This window comes from Aegilops tauschii, chromosome 5 (genome assembly GCF_002575655.3).
Source record: "Aegilops tauschii subsp. strangulata cultivar AL8/78 chromosome 5, Aet v6.0, whole genome shotgun sequence".
NCBI lineage: Eukaryota > Viridiplantae > Streptophyta > Magnoliopsida > Poales > Poaceae > Aegilops > Aegilops tauschii.
Window position 1 is genome coordinate 523,771,906 of NC_053039.3, and position 26,798 is coordinate 523,798,703.

A 26,798-nucleotide genomic window follows, 5' to 3' on the forward strand; every position below is an offset into this window, starting at 1 on the left:
CGCAAGGGAGGCCCAAGGGGGGCGCACCAGCCCACCAGGGGCTGGTTCCCCTCCCACTTCAGCCCATGGGGCCCTCCGGGATAGGTGGCCCCACCTGGTGGACCCCCGGGACCCTTCCGGTGGTCCCGGTACAATACTGGTAACCCCCGAAACTTTCCCGGTGGCCGAAACTGGACTTCCTATATATAATTCTTTACCTCCGGACCATTCCGGAACTCCTCGTGACGTCCGGGATCTCATCCGGGACTCCAAACAACTTTCGGGTTACCGCATACTAGTATCTCTACAACCCTAGCGTCACCGAACCTTAAGTGTGTAGACCCTACGGGTTCGGGAGACATGCAGACATGACCGAGACGACTCTCCGGTCAATAACCAACAGCGGGATCTGGATACCCATGTTGGCTCCCACATGTTCCACGATTATCTCATCGGATGAACCACAATGTCGAGGATTCAATCAATCCCGTATACAATTCCCTTTGTCAATCGGTACGTTACTTGCCCGAGATTCGATCGTCGGTATCCCAATACCTTGTTCAATCTCGTTACCGGCAAGTCACTTTACTCGTACCGTAATGCATGATCCCGTGACCAAACACTTGGTCACATTGAGCTCATTATGATGATGCATTACCGAGTTGGCCCAGAGATACCTCTCCGTCATACGGAGTGACAAATCCCAGTCTCGATCCGTGCCAACCCAACAGACACTTTCGGAGATACCCGTAGTGCACCTTTATAGTCACCCAGTTACGTTGTGACGTTTGGTACACCCAAAGCACTCCTACGACATCCGGGAGTTACACGATCTCATGGTCTAAGGAAATGATACTTGACATTGGAAAAGCTCTAGCAAACGAACTACACGATATTTGTGCTATGCTTAGGATTGGGTCTTGTCCATCACATCATTCTCCTAATGATGTGATCCCGTTATCAATGACATCCAATGTCCATAGTCAGGAAACCATGACTATCTGTTGATCAACGAGCTAGTCAACTAGAGGCTCACTAGGGACATGTTGTGGTCTATGTATTCACACATGTATTACGATTTCCGGATAACACAATTATAGCATGAACAATAGACAATTATCATGAACAAGGAAATATAATAATAACCATTTTATTATTGCCTCTAGGGCATATTTCCAACAGTCTCCCACTTGCACTAGAGTCAATAATCTAGTTACATTGTGATGAATCGAACACCCATAGAGTTCTGGTGTTGATCATGTTTTGCTCTAGGGAGAGGTTTAGTCAACGGATCTGCTACATTCAGGTCCGTATGTACTTTACAAATATCTATGTCTCCATTTTGAACACTTTCACGAATGGAGTTGAAGCGACGCTTGATATGCCTGGTCTTCCTGTGAAACCTGGGCTCCTTGGCAAGGGCTATAGCTCCAGTGTTGTCACAGAAGAGAGTCATCGGGCCCGACGCATTGGGAATCACCCCTAGGTCGGTAATGAACTCCTTCATCCAGATTGCTTCTTGTGCTGCCTCTGAGGCCGCCATGTACTCCGCTTCACATGTAGATCCCGCCACGACGCTTTGCTTGCAACTGCACCAGCTTGCTGCCCCTCCATTCAAAATATACACATATCCGGTTTGTGACTTAGAGTCATGCTGATCTGTGTCAAAGCTAGCATCAACGTAACCCTTTACGACGAGCTCTTCGTCACCTCCATAAACGAGAAACATATCCTTAGTCCTCTTCAGGTACTTCAGGATATTCTTGACCGCTGTCCAGTGTTCCATGCCGGGATTACTTTGGTACCTTCCTACCAAACTTACGGCAAGGTTTACATCAGGTCTGGTACACAGCATGGCATACATAATAGACCCTATGGCCGAGGCATAGGGGATGACACTCATCTTTTCTCTATCTTCTGCCGTGGTCGGGCATTGAGCCGTGCTCAATTGCACACCTTGCAATACAGGCAAGAACCCCTTCTTAGACTGATCCATATTGAACTTCTTCAATATCTTGTCAAGGTACGTACTCTGTGAAAGACCAATGAGGCGTCTTGATCTATCTCTATAGATCTTGATGCCTAATATATAAGCAGCTTCTCCAAGGTCCTTCATTGAAAAACACTTATTCAAGTAGGCCTTTATACTTTCCAAGAATTCTATATCATTTCCCATCAATAGTATGTCATCCACATATAATATGAGAAATGCTACAGAGCTCCCACTCACTTTCTTGTAAACACAGGCTTCTCCATAAGTCTGTGTAAACCCAAACGCTTTGATCATCTCATCAAATCGAATGTTCCAACTCCGAGATGCTTGCACCAGCCCATAGATGGAGCGCTGGAGCTTGCATACCTTGTTAGCATTCTTAGGATCGACAAAACCTTCCGGCTGTATCATATACAATTCTTCCTTAAGAAAGCCGTTAAGGAATGCCGTTTTGACGTCCATTTGCCATATCTCATAATCATAGAATGCGGCAATTGCTAACATGATTCGGACGGACTTCAGCTTCGCTACGGGTGAGAAAGTCTCATCGTAGTCAACCCCTTGAACTTGTCGATAACCCTTAGCGACAAGTCGAGCCTTATAGATGGCCACATTACCATCCGCGTCTGTCTTCTTCTTAAAGATCCATTTATTTTCTATGGCTCGCAGATTATTGGGCAAGTCAGTCAAAGTCCATACTTCATTTTCATACATGGATCCTATCTCGGATTGCATGGCTTCAAGCCATTTGTTGGAATCCGGGCCCGCCATCGCTTCTTCATAGTTCGAAGGTTCACCGTTGTCTAACAACATGATTTCCATGACAGGGTTGCCGTACCACTCTGGTGCGGAACGTGTCCTTGTGGACCTACGAAGTTCAGCAGTAACTTGATCTGAAGCTTCATGATCATCATCATTAACTTCCTCCCCAGTCGGTGCAGGCACCACAGGAACATCTTCCCGTGCTGCGCTACTTTCCGGTTCGAAAGGGGTGACTATCACCTCATCAAGTTCCACTTTCCTCCCACTCACTTCTTTCGAGAGAAACTCTTTCTCCAGAAAGGACCCGTTCTTGGCAACAAAGATCTTGCCTTCGGATCTGAGGTAGAAGGTATACCCAATGGTTTCCTTAGGGTATCCTATGAAGACGCATCTTTCCGACTTGGGTTCGAGCTTTTCAGGTTGAAGTTTCTTGACATAAGCATCGCATCCCCAAACTTTTAGAAACGACAGCTTAGGTTTCTTCCCAAACCACAATTCATACGGTGTCGTCTCAACGGATTTCGACGGAGCCCTATTTAAAGTGAATGCGGCAGTCTCTAAAGCATAGCCCCAAAATGAGAGCGGTAGATCGGTAAGAGACATCATAGATCACACCATATTCAATAGAGTGCGATTACGACGTTCGGACACACCATTTCGTTGAGGTGTTTCAGGCGGCGTGAGTTGTGAAACTATTCCACATTTCCTTAAGTGTGTGCCAAATTCGTGACTTAAATATTCCCGTCCACGATCTGATCGTAGGAACTTTATTTTCCTGTCACGTTGATTGTCAACCTCACTCTGAAATTCCTTGAACTTTTCAAAGGTCTCAGACTTGTGTTTCATTAGGTAGACATACCCATATCTACTCAAGTCATCAGTGAGAGTGAGAACATAACGATAGCCTCCGCGAGCCTCAACACTCATTGGACCGCACACATCAGTATGTATGATTTCTAATAAGTTGGTTGCTCGCTCCATTGTTCCGGAGAACAGAGTCTTGGTCATTTTGCCCATGAGGCATGGTTCGCATGTGTCAAATAATTCATAATCGAGAGACTCTAAAAGTCCATCAGCATGGAGCTTCTTCATGCGTTTGACACCAATGTGACCAAGGCGGCAGTGCCACAAGTATGTGGGACTATCGTTATCAACTTTACATCTTTTGGTATTCACACTATGAATATGTGTAACATCACGTTCGAGATTCATTAAGAATAAACCATTGATCAGCGGGGCATGACCATAAAACATATCTCTCATATAAATAGAACAACCATTATTCTCGGATTTAAATGAGTAGCCTTCTCAAATTAAACGAGATCCTGATACAATGTTCATGCTCAAAGCTGGCACTAAATAACAATTATTGAGGTTTAAAACTAATACTGTAGAGGTAGCGTGCCGACGGCGATCACATCGACCTTGGAACCATTCCCGACGCGCATCGTCACCTCGTCCTTCGCCAGTCTCCGCTTATTCCGCAGCTCCTGTTTTGAGTTACAAATATGAGCAACCGCACCGGTATCAAATACCCAGGAGCTACTAAGAGTACTGGTAAGGTACACATCAATTACATGTATATCACATATACCTTTGGTGTTGCCGGCCTTCTTGTCCGCTAAGTATTTGGGGCAGTTCCGCTTCCAGTGACCACTTCCCTTGCAATAAAAGCACTCAGTCTCAGGCTTGGGTCCATTCTTTGGCTTCTTCCCGGCAACTGGCTTACCGGGCGCGGCAACTCCCTTGCCGTCCTTCTTGAAGTTCTTCTTACCCTTGCCCTTCTTAAACTTAGTGGTTTTATTCACCATCATGTTGGAAATATGCCCTAGAGGCAATAATAAATGGTTATTATTATATTTCTTTGTTCATGATAATTGTCTATTGTTCATGCTATAATTGTGTTATCCGGAAATCGTAATACATGTGTGAATACATAGACCACAACGTGTCCCTGGTAAGCCTCTAGTTGACTAGCTCGTTGATCAATAGACAGTCATGGTTTCCTGACTATGGACATTGGATGTTGTTGATAACGGGATCACATCCTTAGGAGAATGATGTGATGGACAAGACCCAATCCTAAGCATAGCTCAAAGATCGTGTAGTTCGTTTGCTAGAGCTTTTCCAATGTCAAGTATCTTCTCCTTAGACCATGAGATCGTGCAACTCCCGGATACCGTAGGAGTACTTTGGGTGTGCCAAACGTCACAACGTAACTGGGTGACTATAAAGGTACACTACGGGTATCTCCGAAAGTGTCTGTTGGGTTGGCATGGATCGAGACTGGGATTTGTCACTCCGTATGACGGAGAGGTATCTCTGGGCCCACTCGGTAATGCATCATCATAATGAGCTCAATGTGACTAAGGCGTTAGTCACGGGATCATGCATTACGGTACGATTAAAGAGACTTGCCGGTAACGAGATTGAACAAGGTATTGGGATACCGACGATCGAATCTCGGGCAGGTAACATACCGATTGACAAAGGGAATTGTATACGGGATTGATTGAATCCTCGACATCGTGGTTCATCCGATGAGATCATCGTGGAACATGTGGGAGCCAACATGGGTATCCAGATCCCGCTGTTGGTTATTGACCGGAGAGGCGTCTCGGTCATGTCTGCATGTCTCCCGAACCCGTATGGTCTACACACTTAAGGTTCGGTGACGCTAGGGTTGTAGAGATATGAGTATGCGGAAACCCGAAAGTTGTTCGGAGTCCTGGATGAGATCCCGGACGTCACGAGGAGTTCCGGAATGGTCCGGAGGTGAAGAATTATATATAGGAAGTCCAGTTTCGGCCACCGGGAAAGTTTCGGGGGTTATCGGTATTGTACCGGGACCACCGGAAGGGTCCCGGGGGTCCACCGGGTGGGGCCACCTATCCCGGAGGGCCCCATGGGCTGAAGTGGGAAGGGAATCAGCCCTTAGTGGGCTGGGGCGCCCCCCATGGGCCTCCCCCCTGCGCCTAGGGTTGGAAACCCTAGGGTGGGGGGCGCCCCACTTGACTTGGGGGGTAAGTTACCCCCCTTACCCTTTTCATCGAATCCGTTCCGACTAAAGTGGGAGAGACAGACACCCGCTAGCCACCTTATGCAACTAGTGCATGTCAGTCGGTGGAACCTGTCTCACGTAAGCGTACGTGTAAGGTCGGTCCGGGCCGCTTCATCCCACAATGCCGCCGAAACAAGATAAGACTAGTAGTGGCAAGAAAAATTGACAACATCCACGCCCACAACAAGTTTGTGTTCTACTCGTGCATAGAAACTACGCATAGGCCTGGCTCATGATGCCACTGTTGGGGATCGTTGCAGAAATTTAAAATTTTCTACGCATCACCAAGATCCATCTATGGAGTTTACTAGCAACGAGAGGGAAGGAGTGCATCTACATACCCTTGTAGATCGCGAGCGGAAGCGTTCAAGTGAACGGGGTTGATGGAGTCGTACTCGTCGTGATCCAAATCACCGATGACCGAGCGCCGAACGGACGGCACCTCCGCGTTCAACACACGTACGGAGCAGCGACGTCTCCTCCTTCTTGATCTAGCAAGGGGGAAGGAGAGGTTGATGGAGACCCAGCAGCACGACGGCGTGGTGGTGGAAGTAGCGGGATTCCGACAGGGCTTCGCCGAGCGCTGCGGGAGGAGGGAGATGTGTCACGGGAGGGAGAAGGAGGCGCCAGGGGCTGTGGTGCGGCTGCCCTCCCTCCCCCCTCCTATATATAGGCCCCCTGGGGGGGCGCCGGCCCTAGGAGATCTGATCTCCAAGGGGGGCGGCGGCCAAGGGGGTGGCTTGCCCCCCAAGCCAAGTGGGGCGCCCCCCCACCCCTAGGGTTTCCAACCCTAGGCGCAGGGGAGGCCCAAGGGGGGCGCACCAGCCCACCAGGGGCTGGTTCCCCTCCCACTTCAGCCCATGGGGCCCTCCGGGATAGGTGGCCCCACCCGGTGGACCCCCGGGACCCTTCCGGTGGTCCCGGTACAATACCGGTAACCCCCGAAACTTTCCCGGTGGCCGAAACTGGACTTCCTATATATAATTCTTTACCTCCGGAACATTCCGGAACTCCTCATGACGTCCGGGATCTCATCCGGGACTCCGAACAACTTTCGGGTTACCGCATACTAGTATCTCTACAACCCTAGCGTCACCGAACCTTAAGTGTGTAGACCCTACGGGTTCGGGAGACATGCAGACATGACCGAGACGACTCTCCGGTCAATAACCAACAGCGGGATCTGGATACCCATGTTGGCTCCCACATGTTCCACGATGATCTCATCGGATGAACCACAATGTCGAGGATTCAATCAATCCCGTATACAATTCCCTTTGTCAATCGGTACGTTACTTGCCCGAGATTCGATCGTCGGTATCCCAATACCTTGTTCAATCTCGTTACCGGCAAGTCACTTTACTCGTATCGTAATGCATGATCCCGTGACCAAACACTTGGTCACATTGAGCTCATTATGATGATGCATTACCGAGTGGGCCCAGAGATACCTCTCCGTCATACGGAGTGATAAATCCCAGTCTCGATCCGTGCCAACCCAACAGACACTTTCGGAGATACCCGTAGTGCACCTTTATAGTCACCCAGTTACGTTGTGACGTTTGGGACACCCAAAGCACTCCTACGGCATCCGGGAGTTACACGATCTCATGGTCTAAGGAAATGATACTTGACATTGGAAAAGCTCTAGCAAACGAACTACACGATCTTTGAGCTATGCTTAGGATTGGGTCTTGTCCATCACATCATTCTCCTAATGATGTGATCCCGTTATCAATGACATCCAGTGTCCATAGTCAGGAAACCATGACTATCTGTTGATCAACGAGCTAGTCAACTAGAGGCTCACTAGGGACATGTTGTGGTCTATGTATTCACGCATGTATTACGATTTCCGGATAACACAATTATAGCATGAACAATAAACAATTAGCATGAACAAGGAAATATAATAATAATCATTTTATTATTGCCTCTAGGGCATATTTCCAACACTCGGTTCCCGCGGGGGAATCAATGCCAAAGCTGCCGCGCGCTGCTGCGCCGGTCAGCCTCCATTGATGCCTCACGGGCGGCGCAGTGAAGGTGGGGCGACACGCGTCCCTCGCCCGCCACGCGTACACACGGCGGTCACGCAGGCGCCGCCTATATAAGTCGCCCCCTCCCGCACCGGTGAGCCACGCACAGACCTCGCTCTCCACCGCCGACGCCCTCGTTCCTCCCTCTCTTCTCGCTGTTTCCAGTTCACCCAATGGCTAAGCGCTACCCAGGCGATGGCGCGGCGGCGAACGGCTTCGGCCGCCGCTACCTTCACGAGGACGAAGCCCGGCTTCTCTATGAGGCCGAGTACCTGGTCCCGCCGGACATGCGGGTGCCCGGGGCATGGAGGATAAGCGCCGGCGGGGTCCCGGTGCCACCGCCGCCCACCGGGGCGGCCAGGCGTGCGGAGATCGCCCGTATCCGTTCCTCTCTGCCGCAGGCGGCGAGAGAAGGGCCGAGGTACACCCCCGACAGCACGCTGTGGGAGCCGTACTTCCGTCGTCGCCACGCCGAGCAGCTCGAGGCCACCAACGGCATCGTGCCCTCCGGGAAGCACAACGCCGACGGGCGCCGCCGATGGTGGGGCGTGCCCGGCCGCACCCTGGAGGCCGTCCTCGAGTACATTGAGGGCGGCAACATGCCGAGGCTGGAGTACCCCGCTCCCCCACCTTCTCCCGCCGGCATGGGAGCTCGTGGACGCCGAGACGCATGGACCCGGCGTCCTCCTCCTCGTTCGACCGCTTGTCCGGCTCTCCCTCCCTCCTCCCCGTCAAGCCGGAGCCCCAGGACACGCTAATCAGCCGGCGCACCCGCAGCTGCGGTGTCCGCATCGCCGAGTCCTCCCCCACCTCTGCCCGGCTCGTCAGGCCGAAGGTGGAGTCTGGCCTCCCCGCGGAGTACGAGGCCATAGCCCGGTCCGGCTTCTCCGACGATGCCGCCCTAAAGTGGACGCGGGACGACTACCTCCGCGATGAGATAGTCCGGCAGTGCCGAGCCCTGCAGGAGATAGCCGCCCGCCAGCGTGGGCGCGAGGACGAGAACGGCATGGTGATCCTCGACAACGACGAGGACGAGGACGCCCCCGGACCGTCCAACCCGCCGCGCCTCGGCGACCCTGGGCAGGGGAGCAGCAGGTACGGCGGCCGCGGAGGAGGCGACGACGGCGACGACTACCCGCAGTTCTACAGGCTCCTCGGCATGTAGAGCTTCAGGGCGGCGGGCGGCGAGGAACGGCGAGGGCGACGGCGGGTCTAGTCGTGTCTTTTTTCTTCTCTTGTAAAATATTTGATAAACTCGCCGAAGTTTGGTTAAATTTGCGTCTTGTTTGTGCGAACGTGGGGCTAGATTTTGTTTTTCAAAGAAAACCAAAATGCAACATGGGACGGCGACTGGGGAGCATCACGCCTCTAACACGCGGTTTAGCGCCGGTTCGTCCCAGGCGGCGATTTTACGCGCCCCTTTTGGGGCCAACGGGCTGGAGATGCTCTAACACACACAGACACAATTACACGAACAACCCGCCGGCCGGCCGGCTGCGTTGACATCCTCTCTTCCGTTGTCTGTCGCCACGACCAGAATCCCATTCCCCTTCCCCTTCGCCCCCTCCACGTCTCTTCCCTTCCTTCCATTGTTAAACCTTTCCTCCACATCCATCAATCAATCTCCTGCTTCCTGGTGGTGGCAACCACGAACACCACCAGCGACATACATGCGGACGCCCTTAACTCCACCACCACCACCCAACCCGCCATCTCTGCTCTGCACGCCATCGACTTCTGTCTCCCTCTGCGACCTCCGTCCAACCGCCAACTGGTACGCTGCTCTGATTCCGTTTCCCTTTTCCATTCCACTGTTTGGTTCATCGGTTAGGAAATTCTCTTTGTTGGTGACCAATTTGAGCGACTCGCATCGCATGACGGCATGAGTGTTACGGAAGCGCGATCGATCGATTGATTAGAAGTTTAGAGCGCGCCTAATCTGAGCAGCTTGCGCAGTGCGCCATGGAGTGACGGGCGCTGCTAGCTGGGCGGCATGGAGCGCATCAGGTTCAGGAGCGTCGACGCCGGCGCCCGCACGTACCCGACCACGCTGCCGAGCCCGAGGATGCTCGACGCCGCCGCGACGGAGCCGCCGGGCTTCAGGAAGAGCATGAACCCGATCTATGCGGACGGGACCGCCCGCTCCGCCTCCACCGCGACGGTCCCGGCCTCCCTCGACGCCCCCGACCCGGACGGCTCCATACGAAGCCACGCCGACGCCGACGCCGACGCCGGGAGCGGGAACAGCAACAACAACAGCGTGGCCGCGGTGCTCGTGCGGCGGCACACCGGCGGGGACGGGCGCTGGGAGGCCATCCGGGCGGCGGACGCGCGCGAGTCGCCGCTCAGCCTGGGCCACTTCCGGCTGCTCAAGCGGCTGGGGTACGGCGACATCGGCAGTGTGTACCTGGTGGAGCTCCGCGGCGCCGCGGGCGGGGGCGCGCTCTTCGCCATGAAGGTGATGGACAAGGGGTCCCTGGTGAGCCGGAACAAGCTGTCCCGCGCGCAGACGGAGCGCGAGATCCTCGGCCTGCTCGACCACCCCTTCCTCCCCACGCTCTACTCCCACTTCGAGACGGACAAGTTCTTCTGCCTCCTCATGGAGTTCTGCAGCGGCGGCAACCTGCACTCCCTCCGCCAGAAGCAGCCCAACAAGCACTTCACCGAGCACGCCGCCAGGTGACCAGACATGACCTGACCTAGTGTCTCTTCAAAGCCATCCATTTTGTCTTGGACGAGCTCTGTTTGTCACTGAGAAAGAATCTCCGCCATGATATGTGCAGGTTTTACGCTTCCGAGGTGCTGCTGGCGCTGGAGTACCTGCACATGCTGGGCGTGGTGTACCGGGACCTCAAGCCGGAGAACGTGCTGGTCAGGGAGGAAGGCCACATCATGCTCTCCGACTTCGACCTCTCGCTCCGCTGCGCCGTCAGCCCCACGCTCGTCCGCACCCCGTCCGGCCGCGTCGGCGCCGCCGCCGGCCTCGTCCACGGCTGCAAGCTCCCGCGCATCCTCTCCTCCAGCAAGGCCAAGGGCAAGAAGAAGCTGGCGGCGGCCAAGGCCAACCAGCAAGAACTGGTGGTCGGCGACGGCAAGAAGCAGCCGTGGACGTCGCTCGAGTTCATGGCCGAGCCGACCGGCGCGCGCTCCATGTCCTTCGTCGGCACGCACGAGTACCTGGCGCCCGAGATCATCCGCGGCGACGGCCACGGCAGCGCCGTCGACTGGTGGACCTTCGGCGTCTTCCTCTACGAGCTGCTGCACGGCACCACGCCCTTCAAGGGCTCCGGCAACCGCGCCACGCTCTTCAACGTCGTCGGCCAGCCGCTGCGCTTCCCGGACGCGCCCGGCGTCAGCGCCGCCGCCAGGGACCTCATCCGGGGCCTGCTGGCCAAGGAGCCGCAGAAGCGGCTCGCGTACCGCCGCGGCGCCGCCGAGATCAAGCAGCACCCATTCTTCGAGGGCGTCAACTGGGCGCTCGTCAGGAGCGCCGCGCCGCCCTACATCCCCGACGCCGTGGACTGCTGCCCCGCCCCCGTGCGCCTCCCCAGCGACGCCCCGTCGCAGGGCGGCACGCCGAGGAGCGCCGCCGGTGGGAAGGCCGGCTCACCTCATGCTGATCCGTCGTCGTACGTCGATTTCGAGTACTTCTAGGAAGCAATCTTCTGCTAGGTCTCGCTTCACCACACAACACACACGTGCCCGAGATAGCCCCATCTCTGTCCATGTTATTTTGTTCATCAAATATTTCTAGCAAAGCCTTCGTATGTTGCAGAGTGCAGATCCATTGTTGCACTGTAGGGCTGAAGTTTCTTTTCTTCTTCTTTCTAAATCACCGGGGAAGATCCATATATATATATTGGTCAAAAGTGTTATGGAGTATGAGGGGCTAGAAAATTTCGGACCTCCCTCCCGACCCCGTCCTAGCCTCCCCGGGAGGCAGCCGGGGCGGCGCGCGACCTCCCTCCCTTGGGCCCCCTTCCTCCTCCCAATTTCCCCGCGGGCGCCCCCGGATCTGGCACAGGTGGTGTCTGCGGCGGTGGGACCTTATGTACCCCCGCGCGCGGCTCTCCTTCCCGGAGCAAGGGCGGCGGTGGTGAGGCTCGGCTTGGCGGCGGCCCGGCGACCTGGAGCCGGTGGCCAGCGGTGGGCGAGGTGGCCGCGATGCTCCTTGGCGGCGGGTCAGATTGGTGGCGCGGGGTGGCCGGCGGCGCGCCCGTGACCCGGATCTAGGCCCTAGCGGGCCGGCTCCGGCGCGGCATCGACGCCTGGTGCGCGGTGAGGAGGAGCAAGTCGGACAGGGGGGTCGACGCCGCCCGCGTGCCTTGTGCAGCGCGAGGCGGGAACTTTACGGGCATCTCAGGACCCGACCGGGTCTGTGGGCCCACGGGCCTGGTATGCTCCTGCTGTTGCATCCGATCGGTTACCGTCGTTGACGGTGGAGGTTGGGCCCACCCGCATGCCGATGGTGCTGCTGGCCCTAGTCCCGGCTCCTCTTCTTCGTTGTGCAGGCCCCACTCCGCGGTGCTGTGGTGAGACGGCGTGGGAAGCTTCAAACCCGCGTTGGCGCAGGGTGGTGGATGGTATGGTGGCGTGCTCTGGAGCGCTCGAGGTGAAGGTTGGGATCAGGAGAAATCCTTGTCGGCATGGCCGACACTGACGCAGTGGTGCCTGAGGGTGCCGCCGGACCATCCTCGAGGGCGTCGGGTGCTACCCTTCCTTTCTCCTCGCCGCGTACCAGGGAAACCCTTGGCAGCAGCGTCGTCATCTCGTGTCCTTCTTGAAGGTGTTGATTGGTACGAGCGCTTCGAAGTCTAGGAGCTTGGTGCGAGATCTCCGATGGGCGCAGCGGTCGCGAGGCTTCTTCGTTTTTATTGATCCGCCGTTGTTGGCATTTATTTGTTTGGTATTTTCTCTTTCTTTTTTTTTGGTGTATTGTATTGCCTCCGTCCTAACACCTATCATTGGTTGTATTGGGTGTTTGCTATATTAATATAGCGGGGTGTGTTATGACAACGAGGATCCACGAAGTGATGCAATCATCAAATTCACAAAGCAATACGAGAAAAAAAAGGGACTTGCTAATTCTTAGTCAGCTGAAAAGGAAAAATGGACTTGCTAATTCTCAGTAGATTGAGAATTAGCTAAACTCTCAGCCACCCCTATAGCCGCTGGATTGATGCATCTTTGTTTGGCGCGTGTACGTAAGTACATGTTCTCACGCCAATGAAGGGCTTTGTCGGACCAACGAGGGGTAGGTCTGTGATGCAAAAAAAAGGTGTACTAGGTCTGTATGTTTTTCAAGCAAGGGCCCTCCTATATCTGGCATTCTCCAAATCAGCCTTCGCCAGGATTCGAACCCACGGGCGTGCTTTTTTTTATTTATTTATAGAAAACCCATGACGTGCTTCTTAAGAGTAAGACGCTATAACCACCCGACCAACTAACCTCGTGGGCTTACATAGTGGTTTGTTTCGCCTTTTCTTCTTCTTTCTTCGTAACATAGATTTTTTTTCAAAATTGATGAACTTTTTTAATTCGTGTTTTTTCTTGAAAGTAGATGATTTTTTATAAATCAATGAACCTTTTTTTCAAAATCATAACTTTTTTTCAAAATTGATGAACTTTTTCCTACATCAATGAACTTTTTTAAAAAAAATTCATGAACTTTTTTTCAAAATCGGTGAACTTTTAGCAAATTCATGAACTTATTTTAAAGTTTGATGAACTTGTTTTGAACATCAGTAAACTTTTTAGAATCCGTGAGCGTTTTATGTTTGAATTCTTTTTTTTTTCTGAAAATTTGAATTTATTACTCGAAACTCAATGGTTAATGGTTGATTGGTCTACCACTACCAGTCAACCACGAAACGATCGAGCATTTGTTTTTAGTAAACGACACGATCAGGCAGGGAAAGACGGGGAAGCACGCGCCGTGTGCAAGCTCGTCGTCTCGTTCTTGGGTCAACCCACGTAGACAGGTGCTTGGGCGCTGGTTTCGTCTACTCGCGCATAAGGCGCCAGCGAGGACGTCACCTCGCCTTCAAAGAGTTCAGTTTCCGACTTGTTGAAGGGGCAAGCAACATGGGCCAACCCACGCGCTCGGGAGGCCACAACCTCTTTTTCTTTCTTTTTTTATGTTTTACGTTTCCTTTTTTTGTTCTATTTTATAAATAAAAATATTCTAAATATATAGATATTTAAAAACACTCTATGAAAAACATTTGATTTTTTTAATAAGTGGTTGAAAAATATTGAACGAGTATTTGAAAAATATTGAGTAATTATTTGAGAAATGTTGAACAAGTATTTAAAAAATGTTGAACGTGTATAGAAAAATTGTTGATCATGTATTAAAAAATTATGATTTTTTATCATCTATATAAAAATGTTAATAAAGCATTTGAAAAAAATGTTGAACAAGTATTTAAATAAATAAATTAAGCATTTGGAAAATGTTAAATGTGTATAGAAAAATATGTACCATGCATCAAATGATTGATGAATATTTTTATCATGCATATAGAAATGTTAATCAGGCATTTGAAAAAATGTGGAACAAATATTTGAAAAATGTTAATCAAGGGTACGGAAAATGTTAAATGTGTATATTGAAAAAGTTCACAATTTATTAAAAAATGTTAATCTTTTATTTAAAAATATTAATCAAGCATTTATAAAAAATGTTTAAAATGTACAAAATTTTTAGAAATGTGCAGGAATTTTTTTATCTTTTATTCAAAAAATGTCAATCTTAAATGTTGATCAAACATTAAAAAGGTAAAAAACACGTATAGAAAATTGTTGACCATCTACTAAAATAATGTTAATTTTATATTAGAAAATTATTAAACATGTATCTGAAAAATGTTGTTGACATATACAAAAAATGTAAAATAGAAACAGAAAAAGAAAGAAAATAAAATGAAGGAAAAAACTGAAGAAACAAATACAAAAAGGGTGAAAAAAATAGGTAAAAATAATGAAAGAGACAAAGAAAAAAAAGGAGAATATCTAACGAAACCAAACAAAAGACAAAATGAAAGGAAAAAAGAGAAAAGTGGAGAAAACCGAATAAAATGAAGAAAGAAAAGAAAAGACAAAATAAAAACAAGGAAAGAAACGAAGAAACTACTATTTCATCCCCATGCCACCTACCTGCAACAGAATCAACATGCACGACGAACAATATGAAATCTTAGATACTCAATCTCCCACCTTGAGTTGTCGTCCGCATGGGGGTGCTCGGAGGCGCTGAGGTATTTCTCTTTTTTTAACATATGTTGCCATGCGGTGTCAACACCTATGCACCATGGGAGGCGGGCAAGATGGCGATCATAATTGGGACTGCTATCATTTGTGTGGCATATCCGTCGTCGCTGGTGGCATATGGCGTTGGCGCGGTGGAGCCATCGTCTCCACGATGCCGAGAGGATCTTGCTGTCGTCGTCTTCATTGTTGTTGGCCTTAATAATCCATGTAGATATGATTATATTGATACAAGTGATGATTACGAGATGCATATATTCAATCATAAACAATTATTGAATAAATGCAACATTGTGTGTGTGTGTGTGGGGGGGGGGGGGGCAACGGCCCCCTCACACTTGCTTACGCCAAGCTGCTTGCAGTGGGAAGTATCATATACTAGTATCATGCATAACCACCCGATCAAAGTGGTTTGTTTTGCCTTTTCTTCTTCTTTCTTCGTTTTTTTCTGCATCCCTTTTTTCTTTTTTTTTCAAAGTTGTGAACTTTTTAACAAAATAAACTCGTGAACCTTTTTCCTGAAAGTAGATGAATCTATTTTCAAAATTAATGATTTATTTTTCAAACTCGAGAACTTTTTTCTGGAAAGTAGATGGACTTTTTTAAAAATTGATGAACGTTTTTTCAAAAGTTGCTATTTTTTCAAAATTGATGAACTTTTTTCGAAATTCATGAGCTTTTTTAAAAAATCAGTGAACTTTTATCAAATTTGTGGACTATTTTTAAATTTTGATGAACATTTTTTTAAAACAGTGAACTTTTTAGAAACCTTGAGCATTTTATTTTTTAATTCTTTTTTCTAGAATTTAGAATTTTTTTCTCAAAAGTCAATGGTCTGAAAGTGCGTTATTTCGAGCTAAGTCTTCAGGTGACTTCCGAACCTTCACAAACTCGGTCACTCGGCGATCCACAATTCCTCTTGGGTGCTCTAGACCATGACGCCTAACCGTCTGGAAGAAGCACAGTCTTCAAAGGTAATAAGTGTCGGAGCCACGCAGGATAATTCTCTTCAGTGATGCTCAATCACTTTGGGTTTGTAGGTGTTTGGGTTTGGGTTTTTCCTCACTTGATGATTTTCGCTTAAAATCCTCGGAGGATGGGATGCTCTCAAATGACAAGTGTCAGTTTCTCTCGGAGCAGCCAACCAGCTAGTGGTTGTAGGGGGCGGCTATTTATAGCCTAGGGAGCAGCCCGACATGATAAGACAAAAATGCCCTTCAATGATATGTCCGTTAGGTGAGAAGATATTTTGGGACAGCTGGCGCGTAGCACAGCAACGGTCGGAATTTTGAGTGTCTAATTCCTCAGGGCTATCATGTTCCTCACTGTGTAGGCAATTCGCACTGGCGAATTCCTAACTCCTCAGTCAGAACAAATTCCTCAGCGACCAGAAGAACTTCGTCTCTGTCTCTGAAGAATATGACTGATCTGTATGAGACTTCCAATGGCTTCACTCGAAGGGATTGGTAGGTGTAGGATTTTGAGTTGAGCATCACTTGAAATTTTTTCATTAGTATTTCCTCGACCCCCTTTAATAGTATGGTGTTTCCTATGACTCAAGAAAGAGAAAATGAAACTACGAAAACAAAAGTCTTCACGCTTCATGTTCCTCGCATGAATACAAAGTCTTCAAGTTTACACCAATTTCTTCACTTTCAAAGTCTTCAGAAAGTCTTGAGAAATCCAAAGTCTTCAGTCGAAGAACTTCATTTTTAGGGGTCGACTTTCTCTGTAAATATCAAACTCCTTATAGACTTATAGACCTGTGTACACTCACAAACGCATTAGTCCCTTAACCTATAAGTCTTCAATACACCAAAATCACTAAGGGGCACTAGATGCACTTACATGGTCAATCGTTGACCGGTCTACCACTAACAGTCATCCACGAGACGATCGAGCATTTTTTTGAGTAAATGAAACGATCAAGCAGGGAAAGACGGGGAAGCACACGTCATGCGTGATCTCCTCGGCTCGTTCTTGGGCTGTCACACATAAACAGGTGTGTGGGCGCTGGTTTCGTCTACTCGCGCTTGAAGCTCATTTGAGATGTCAGTGAGGCGATCGAAGGTTTGTTGAACATTTTCATTGTCGAGTCTTTTGAAGCGGTTGAAGAGATTGCGAAGAACATCAACTCGGGAGTCACGTTGTGTTGAGACTCATTCATTCACTTTGGACAGCCTATCCCAGATAAGCTTAGCAGTTTCCAAAGCACTCACTCTTCCATACTGTCCTTTGCTCAGATGGCCACATATGATATTCTTCGCTTGAGAATCGAGTTGCTTGAACCTCTTCACATCAGCAGCATTCAGAGAAGGTGTGACTGAGGGAACACCATTTTCCACAACATACCAGAGATCGTTATCAATTGCTTCAAGATGCATTCGCATCTTATTCTTCCAGTAGGGGTAGCCCGTTCCATCGAAGGTAGGACACCCAGCAGAGACCTTGATCATACCTGCGGTCGACATAACTAAAACTCCAGGCAGTTAAACCAAAATCACACAGAACAAGGGAGTACCTTGCTCTGATACAAATTGAAAGTGCGTTATATCGACTAGAGGGGGGTGAATAGGCGATTTTTATGAATTCTTCACTGAGGAATTTGCGGGTGAGGAAATTCCTTAGCGAAGAACTACTTGCAGCGGAATAAGTACTCAGAAGCAAACATAACAGAATACAAGCATGGTCATCATGATGAAATGAAGACAAGCACAGAGTACAGAAAGCGTAAACACAGGATAGCACAGGATGAAGACAAATAGACTAAAGAAATTGAACTGAGGAAATTGAGAAAGTCTACATTCAAAGTCTTCAAACACATATATGACAAGCACACAACACAGCAATGAGGAAATGAAAGAGTTGAGGAAATAGAACTAGTTGGCTTGGTGAAGACAATGATTTGGTAGACCAGTTCCAACTGATGTCTCAGTTGTACATCTGGTTAGGGCGGCTAGGTATTTAAACCTGAGGACACACAGTCCCGGACACCCAGTCCTGAACACACAGTCCAGGACACCTAGTCCTCACCGTATTCCCCTTGAGCTAAGGTCACACAGACCTCGCCCAATCATTCGAGGTAAGTATTCAGGTGACTTCCGAACCTTCACAAACTCGGTCACTCGGCGATCCACAATTCCTCTTGGATGCTCTAGACCATGACGCCTAACCGTCTGGAAGAAGCACAGTCTTCAAAGGTAACAAGCGTCGGATCCACGCAGGACCAATCTCTTCAGTGATGCTCAATCACTTTGGGTTTGTAGGTGTTTGGGTTTGGGTTTTTCCTCACTTGATGATTTTTGCTCAATGTCCTCGGAGGATGGGATGCTCTCAAATGACAAGTGTCAGTTTCTCTCGGAGCAGCCAACCAGCTAGTGGTTGTAGGGGGCGGCTATTTATAGCCTAGGGAGCAGCCCGACATGATAAGACATAAATGCCCTTCAATGATATGACCGTTAGGTGAGAAGATATTTTGGGACAGCTGGCGCGTAGCACAGCGACAGTCGGAATTTTGAGTGTCTAATTTCTCAGGGCTATCATGTTCCTCACTGTGTAGGCAATTCGCACTGGCGAATTCCTAACTCCTCAGTCAGAACAAATTCCTCAGCGACCAGAAGAACTTCGTCTCTGTCTCTGAAGAACATGACTGATCTGTATGAGATTTCCAATGGCTTCACTCGAAGGGATTGGTAGGTGTAGGATTTTGAGTTGAGCATCACTTGGAAATTTTTCCTTAGTATTTCCTCGACCCCCTTTAACAGTACGGTGTTTCCTATGACTCAAGAAAGAGAAAATGAAACTACGAAAACAAAAGTCTTCACGCTCCATGTTCCTCGCATGAATACAAAGTCTTCAAGGTTACACCAATTTCTTCACTTTCAAAGTCTTCAGAAAGTCTTCAGAAATCCAAAGTCTTCAGTCGAAGAACTTCATTTTTAGGGGTCGACTTTCTCTGTAAATATCAAACTCCTCATGGACTTATAGACCTGTGTACACTCACAAACGCATTAGTCCCTTAACCTATAAGTCTTCAATACACCAAAATCACTAAGGGGCACTAGATGGACTTACAATCCCCCCCTTTTTGGTGATTGATGACAATATAGGTTAAGTTTTCAACGGGGATAAACATGTGAAGTGTAAATACTGATATTGAGGAATTTGATTGCAAGATATAGAAGAACTCCCCCTGAAGATGTGCATAGTGAGGAATTTGCTTTTGAAGCAATGCACACTTGAAGAGTAATATCATGGAGATCTCCCCCTATATCTTGTAATTCATGCACGCATTTAACATAGATTATGAAGAATTTGAAATGCATGATGAAATATGGTGACTGATGTAATTCAGCATGCGTGCATTAACATAAACGAGGAATAAGCATGCAGAAGAACACATCAAAAGTATCAGGTCACCATAGATTTTAAGTTTACAACTCGATCCAGCAAAGTCATCAAATGAACGAGACTTGTAACTTAGCAAAAAAAAATGCCCATATATGATAGACCCGCTTGAAGACTAACTCAAATTTCTCCCCCTTTGTCATCGAATGACCAAAAGGGTTGAAAATGAGGACTAACGCCCCTGAAGAATATCAAGTTGATGGAGGAGCGCCAGCGTTGTTGGGGTCGTTTGTTGATGTAGGGCCTGCCGCAGTGTCGTCCAAGTCTTCATGCTCGTCGGTGGCGCGCGATGAAGAATAGGAGCTGGCCACCAAGGAAGGAACCTTGACCTTCTTGTACTTCTTCGGAGGAGGTGCATCCCAGTCAAAATCTTCCTTGAGACCCATTTTCTTCAGATATTCTTCACCATATATGTGTGATAGAATTGCCCAGGGGCGACCAAAGACTTCATGGAGGTAGTAATGGTTTTTCTTCACAGCATTATGTGTAGAAGTCATGTTGTGAAGAATAGAACCAAACTGACGCTTAACCCATTTATGGTTTCGATCCACCTTCTGGTGAAGACTTAGCAGAAGCTCACGGTCAGTCATCACACGAGGAGCAGTGGCTTGAGGATACTACTTGGAAGCATTTGCAGCAATATCATGAGTGGCAGAGTCATCATTGGTGGAATAAGATGCAGCTTTGCGAAATTGACCATCCAATGGAGGAATGCCTTCATCAATAACAGCAGGAGCCTTGCCCTTGTCATCAGGAGAAGAATAGGTCCGCTTGAGGACTTCAATCGGGGGCAAGTAGCTGAGGTGATTCTGAAAATCAGCTTTGTAGTTGAGTGAAGACCTTGTTCTGATGAATCTCATAATCCGCGGAGCATAATGCTTCAACTCAAATGGTGACATTGCGACATTGGCCAGAGTCCTCATGAAGAAATCATGGAAGTTGACGGGGATGCCATGAATTATATTGAATAGCAGATTCTTCATGATGCCAACGACTTCTTCTTCATTCGAGTCGTGGCCCTTGATAGGACTCAATGTCTTCGTCAGAATGCGATAGACAGTCCGAGGCACATATAGCAATTCCTTCACGAGGAATTTTGTTCTTGGGGCCTGACCTGGCTTCAGTGGCTTCATCAGTACTTGCATATAGTGGTTTGTAAGCTCAGGCTCTTGGTACGTGCAATGAGCAGCTTCAAGGGGAGGACTGAGAGGCAAAGCACGAAGCAATTCAGTAGCTGGTGCTTTGTAGTGAGTGTTTTCGGTCATCCAGTCCAGCACCCATGAATTCACATCTTCAGAGTCTCCGGTGATGTGCAGCGTTGCATAGAATTGAAGAATGAGTTCTTCATTCCAATCACAGATGTCAGTGCAGAAATTTAACAGTCCAGCGTCGTGAAGAACACTGAGGACTGGCACGAAGCACGGCAGAGATTCCATATCCACATGAGGAATGTGCTTATGATCGAAGACTTTATCTTTGTCGAATAGCACTGAGGAATAAAAATTTGCCTGGCTGGCAGTCCATAAACGCCTCTTTCTAATGCGAGCAGAGTCATAGGGGTTGTAATCAGTGAAGAATACATGCTCGCCGAAGAAATCATCAGTCTTGAATTTCTGCTTCCTTGAGAATGGATCCTTAGGCTTGGGTTGAGGAGTGTCAGTCAGTTGCATCACTACCTCAGGAATCGCAATCTCAGGTTCTTCAGGCTGAGGAATTTCTGGTTCTTCTTCAGTGACAGCCTGGGTCTTCAATTCTTCATTTTCATTTTCTTCAGCACTACTGGCTGGAATTTCTTCATGAACAGATGCAGAGGGTTGATTTTGTTCAGAGCCCATTTGAACAGTTTGTGCAGGGGACTAAGGGATTTGCTGTAAAGGTGTGAACAGTGGAGAGTTGGGGTGCTGACTTTCCCAAAAGTCATCATTCAGCACTGGTGTGGTACAACCAATGTCCACATCTTCATCTTCCATTTCTTCAACGCCAGCCTCTTCAGCAGTAAACTGAGGCATATGCGAGGAAACAGCTGGAGTTGAAGGGATTTCATCCACTTCAATTTCTTCATCCATCTGCACGCTCTGCAGCCTTGGTCTTCTTCACATCTGATGCAGATGGAAGGATTGGAGTTGGAGTAGGCGCAAGAGGAGCAGAGGAATGTGGTTGATTTTCTTCAGGCACAACTGATGTAGTTGCCCTGACTTCTCCATTTTCTTCAGGCGCACCGCTAGTGGATGCCCTGGCAATTTCTTCAGCGACTGGAATGCAGTCATCAGCCCTGGAACTCACATTTTCTTCAGCAACCTGAAAGTCATCAGTGGTGCTGGCATGTTCTTCAGTCAGCTGAGCAGATGCTTCATCCTGAGGAATTTCTTGTTGCGATGGGGCTGCAACATTGGAGGTGAACTTCTCAGTCAGTTTAACAAACCTGACTTTGGCTCCTTTCCAATCAGCATAGTAAGCATTGAAATCATCGCTGAGGACTTTGATTTCAGACTGGATCTTCACAAGTTCAGCAGTGGTTATAGAGACAACGTTGTTCTTCAGGAATTTCTCCTTCTTGTACTGCGCTTTCTTGATCTGCCTGGCCTTCTCATACTTCCATTTTTCTTGTTGGATGAAGGCAGTCAACATATGACTTTGGCCAGGAGTCAACTTGAAATCAGGCAAAGGAGTGTTTGGGTCCTTGTGCCAGAGATCGATGTAGTCGAGGATCAACTTTGGATCCAAAAGCAGAGGTACATCTGTCCCTTTGGCTCTAGCGGCCCTGACTTGCCTATCTCTGATGATTTCCGCAAGTTCATCATCATCAGCTTCGTCTTCTTCAGATGGTACTTGGAAGGCGACCTGCTTCTTGTGAGGACTTGATGGAGGACCTCGTCCAGCAGTAGTCTTCTTCTTCAGTAGAGAGGGGCCAGCTAAGGAATTTGGTGCAGCCGAGGAACTTGCAGAAGCTCCTGAGGCAATAGAGATGCCTGTTGTCCTTTGGCACGTGGTGAGATGCACAGGTGCTGAGGATTTTGTCGGAGCAGCTGAGGACTTTGGAGGAGGAGCTGAGGACTTTGGAGGAGCAGGAGCAGCGTGAGGAACTGGCCGTGAGGGCTTTGAGGATTCTGGCCGTGAGGGCATTGCTGAGGAACTTGGCCTTGAGGGCATTGAAGGTGAAGCACTTTACTTGTGCGCAGGCTTCTTTGACATGGCCTTCTTAGGCTTGACAGAGGCCTCAGCAGCAGCAGCAGAGTCTTCGTTGAATTTCCTCACTGCTTCTTTAGCTTGTCTAGCCAGCTTGGCCTGGCGCTTGGCCCATTCATCAGGATAGTCCTCACCGCGCTTGAGGCTGGTGGGATCAGCTATTTGGCCAGGTGCCAATGGAGGTCTTGAGCATGGAGGATTGAGTGCGAATTTCTTCATGTATTTGGGAGTAACATATCTGTACTCCCTCCACTCTCTTGCCCATCTCCTCTCTATCTTCTGAATGCGCACCTTGCACTGATTTTTATCTTCCTCAGGGGGTGTGCAGTACCCAGCATAGATGTCCTCAGGGATTTCAAACGCAGTGTTGACCTCAGGCCTCTTTCCTCCTTTCTGTGGCTTCTTACCGTCAGCCATTTTCTTCAGTTGAGGAATTTGAACAATTGAATTCTCTGAAGAAGTATGCAACTTTTCTTCGAGGAACGCTGCAAATGAGTTAAGTTGATGAGAACCTAGTGATTCAGCAGCGGACATGAGTACCTGTGAACAAAGTATAGTTGCGAGGAATTTGGAGAGGTCATATGCGTTCTCAGAAGGTTTTGTAAAAAGAACAAGTTTGAGGAATTTGACCAGACGAGTCTTGTCGGGGATATACCCCGCGGCGTAAACCGGCCGGAAGTATAACCGGCTGGATTTGGCGGTTTACTTGAGACCCGGCTGAGACTTAACGATTCACTGGCGACCCGCCTTGACCTGGCGGTTTACAAGCAACCTACCTGGACATTATAACTCACTGGTGACCCGGCGGGCGGGACAGACGGATGACAAGGCCCAAGGCCCAGAGGGCCGGTTTATATTAATGGTGGGCCGGTTTAAGAGGAAAGGCGTGAAGAATATTACCTTACAAGGAGTTAAAGACCCGGACTTGTATCCGGTTTGTATTAGAGATAGACTAGTCCTAATCCTAATAGGACTCCACATGTAACCCGCCCCTTCAACATATATAAGGAGGGGCAGGGCTCCCCAAAGAGGGACAAGCAACAAGTAAGAAGAAACAATCTCTAGGGCTAGACACAAAGAGCCGGTTTACTGGCGACTCCCTCATGAGCGTAATGAGATCTAGCCTCAAACAACATGTAGGGTTATTACCGGATGATGTTTCCCGGGGCCCGAAGCTGTCTAAATCCTTGTCTTGTGTTGCGTCTCTCGATTCCGCTCAACCCCTCTCAAGCTACTACATAGATGCGCTGGCCTCGCGACTAAGTCCTCACCCTAGGACATCTGCCGTGACAATTCCCCGACAGTTGGCGCCCACCGTGGGGCAAGCACACGGTGGTGTTAAGTTCTTGGAGGGATCTTTTCCAGGGTTCGAGAAGATCGTAATTGGTCCGATGACAAAGAACAGACGCGGAAGAATTCACATCAACTATGAGTTTCATCAGTCAAAGATTGAAGAAGGTTTATGCAGCAGTATATACAAGATTGAGATCGAGAAAGATTTAGGGTTGCATCTATGCATCGCCACGTCCAACAGCCGGTCGAAAGCTGGCAGGAGATGTTTTTCGTTGTGCACCGTCTGCAAAGTCGATCCACTGAAGACCGGCAAGGGATTAGTTTCGCCGAGATAAACTGCCACTTTATGGTAATCTGCAAGTCGCCGTGGCTACTTCAAATACAAACCGGATTCGAGTTGATTGGAGACAGCGATCACGTGTCACGCACGACGGCGGTTTACAGCCTCGCGAGGTCTCCCGAATCGATCAACCTAGCAAACGTGTATGATGACTCAAGTGTCCTTAGTGCTGATCGGGGTCACACACGTATAAATTCAATATCCATAGCGCCTGATGGATGCCCACCCACGTGAAGATCCCATGTGCAACCGCAGTACTTGCGTGGGTTCCAGGAAGAGATTTATAAAAAAGGAGAGAAGGAGAAGCCACGATCTGGAGGGTATGGGCATGGACTCGGGGTCAACCGCCCCAGTTCGTCTCTGCCACGGCCTCAAGCCGTTTTCGCCAAGTCGATGGCGAGTCACCCCCCGCCTCGATTCAGACGCCTCTGTCGCGGCCTCGCGCTGAGCCGCCGCCTCTGTCAGCACGAACTCGTGCCTTGACCCGCCCCGGGCCGTCCGCGTCCATCATTCGGCCGTCATGGCCACGGCCTCGCTCCGCCGAAAGCCGCCGCGCCAGTCCGAGTCGCTATGCCACCGTTCTGCCTGGAGCCGATGTGCCGCTTCTAAACCGCCCGGGCTCGCGACCCCGAGTAGTCTCGCCCGTCTCCATGGTCGGACCGCCGGCGCCCCTGCCCCGTCACCGTAAACCGGTGCCGCCTGTCACCTCCCGCTGCTCCCGCATCGCAGAGCCACCGTGGGCGCCTCTGCCCTTGCCGCGAGCCCGCCCTCTATGAATTGCCCTGTCGTCAAGAGTCGCCGGTGTCCGCCGTGGTTCTTCTGGCTACTGATTCACCAGTCTGTCTCACTGTACGGGCTCGTGGCGTGCTAAACCGCCTTGCCTGAACCGCCGCGGCGCCCTGCCGTTTCAAATCACCATCAGGCCGAGCAACCCGCTCTTGTTCTGCCTCTGGCTCCAAGGACTTACTACTAGTGCTAATTGAAAAGCACAATGGCGCAATTTCCAAGGAGGACCATCATCCATCACGTGAAAGACAAAGACTAGTCAAAGTGATGAATCAATTTCTCCATTACTGCTCCACAGCAACGACGACGCTAAACTTGTTATGGTCAGACGCCGTTCCTGCTATCCGATGAACGCGTGAAGGGCCCGACAGTTTGCAGTCCAACATACGTTGACGCTGGAGGCCGTGCAAGCATCTGTACCATGCCAGGCTACCGGAAAATTCATCCAACACCAGCATCCTTGTTTATTTGAAAAAAATGCCAGATGCTATTTATCTTATTTATTTTTAAGCACATATTAATTCATCCGAAACAAAACTACTTTGCCCTGCTATATTTTATATGCAGGAGAATTATCTATTACAAAGTGGTATTACGCCGACATCATTTTCAGCGCAGATGGTCGTCATTACTCAACGGATTCCCGCACCGGTTTATAACGCCGTGGCCGTCTCTCGTGACTGCGCCGGTTTACAACGCCGTGGCCGTATGATGTGGCCTACCCGCCTGTGAGCGATTTCAACTTCACCTAGTGATCATCAATTTCATGGCGGATTATTTCCGGCCTGGCACATCAGGTGATATCCATCTAAAATATATTTTATTGGCACATATTATTTTTGTCAAAAGAGCAGTTTATCGTTGCCTTGGTCTGCAATATTGTATGCAGGACAATTATTCACTGCAATAATAAGGATCATGGATATATGACTCGTGCTACTATTATGATGCGCTATCATCTGGTCCAAGACCTACATATGTGCATGCCGCCGCTTCTTCAGCCCAATTTATATCAACACGACGTGGCTGACTCGCCCGTACGGTTTACCGCATTCGCGATTGACTTGCCCGTCCACGCTGGTTTACAATTCCGCGGCCGATTCATCTGTCTGAGCTGTCTCTGATACTACGGTCGTCTTTTCTGTCCGTCTCTCGCGGCTTGGTCTACATCAACATACCGGGCCGCACCTGTCTGCATGATCTGTTTATTGAGTATGAGCGAGTCGCAGCTTGGATAGCCCAGTTTTCTTTCAAATTGGAGGCAAATTATCAACCACCATTTGCACTGGATGGCTCAATGGGCAGGCGCACAAGTCGCCGCCACTACAGTTTTGGTTAACTTCAAATCACCAGTTGGAAGGAACCATTGGCCGAGTTGCTGACACGGCTTGTATGGGATCATTTATAACCCGCCGCAGTCACCTCAAATTTCTGTGGATTCACATCGCGTTATCAACATCAATGATATACACCTTCTGCTATGGTCAAACACGGAGAATCTCAAGCCAACTCCTCGAGTCACCTTGAGACACGGGGGCTACAATGATATGATTCAGCTATATGCCGGTTTTCAGTGAAGTCAAGAACCCCAGGACGTTGGAGGGAAAGATAACCCGGTCACGATGGCTACTGTTATATTGATGAAAATTTAAAGGCCGTCAGAAAATTTCCGGTTTAGAAAGT

At 49.2% G+C, this 26,798-nt stretch overlaps 1 protein-coding gene across 1 annotated transcript; it reads left to right on the top strand.

Moving 5' to 3' along the window:
* The first annotated feature begins 9,392 nt into the window (after positions 1–9,392).
* Positions 9,393–11,629, top strand: LOC109763195 (serine/threonine-protein kinase AGC1-5). The gene is made up of 3 exons (XM_020322043.3): positions 9,393–9,608; positions 9,791–10,513; positions 10,618–11,629. Exons 2-3 carry the CDS (start codon positions 9,828–9,830, stop codon positions 11,486–11,488), a joined length of 1,557 nt encoding a protein of 518 aa, XP_020177632.1. The 5' UTR covers positions 9,393–9,608; positions 9,791–9,827; the 3' UTR covers positions 11,489–11,629.
* The last annotated feature ends 15,169 nt before the right edge of the window (positions 11,630–26,798 follow it).

Excerpts from the sequence above, each read along its gene's own strand:
- LOC109763195 (XM_020322043.3), top strand. The coding sequence starts at position 9,828 with ATGGAGCGCATCAGGTTCAGGAGCGTCGACGCCGGCGCCCGCACGTAC. Across the intron at positions 10,514-10,617 it reads TTCACCGAGCACGCCGCCAG|GTTTTACGCTTCCGAGGTGC; the intron begins GTGACCAGACAT and ends TGATATGTGCAG.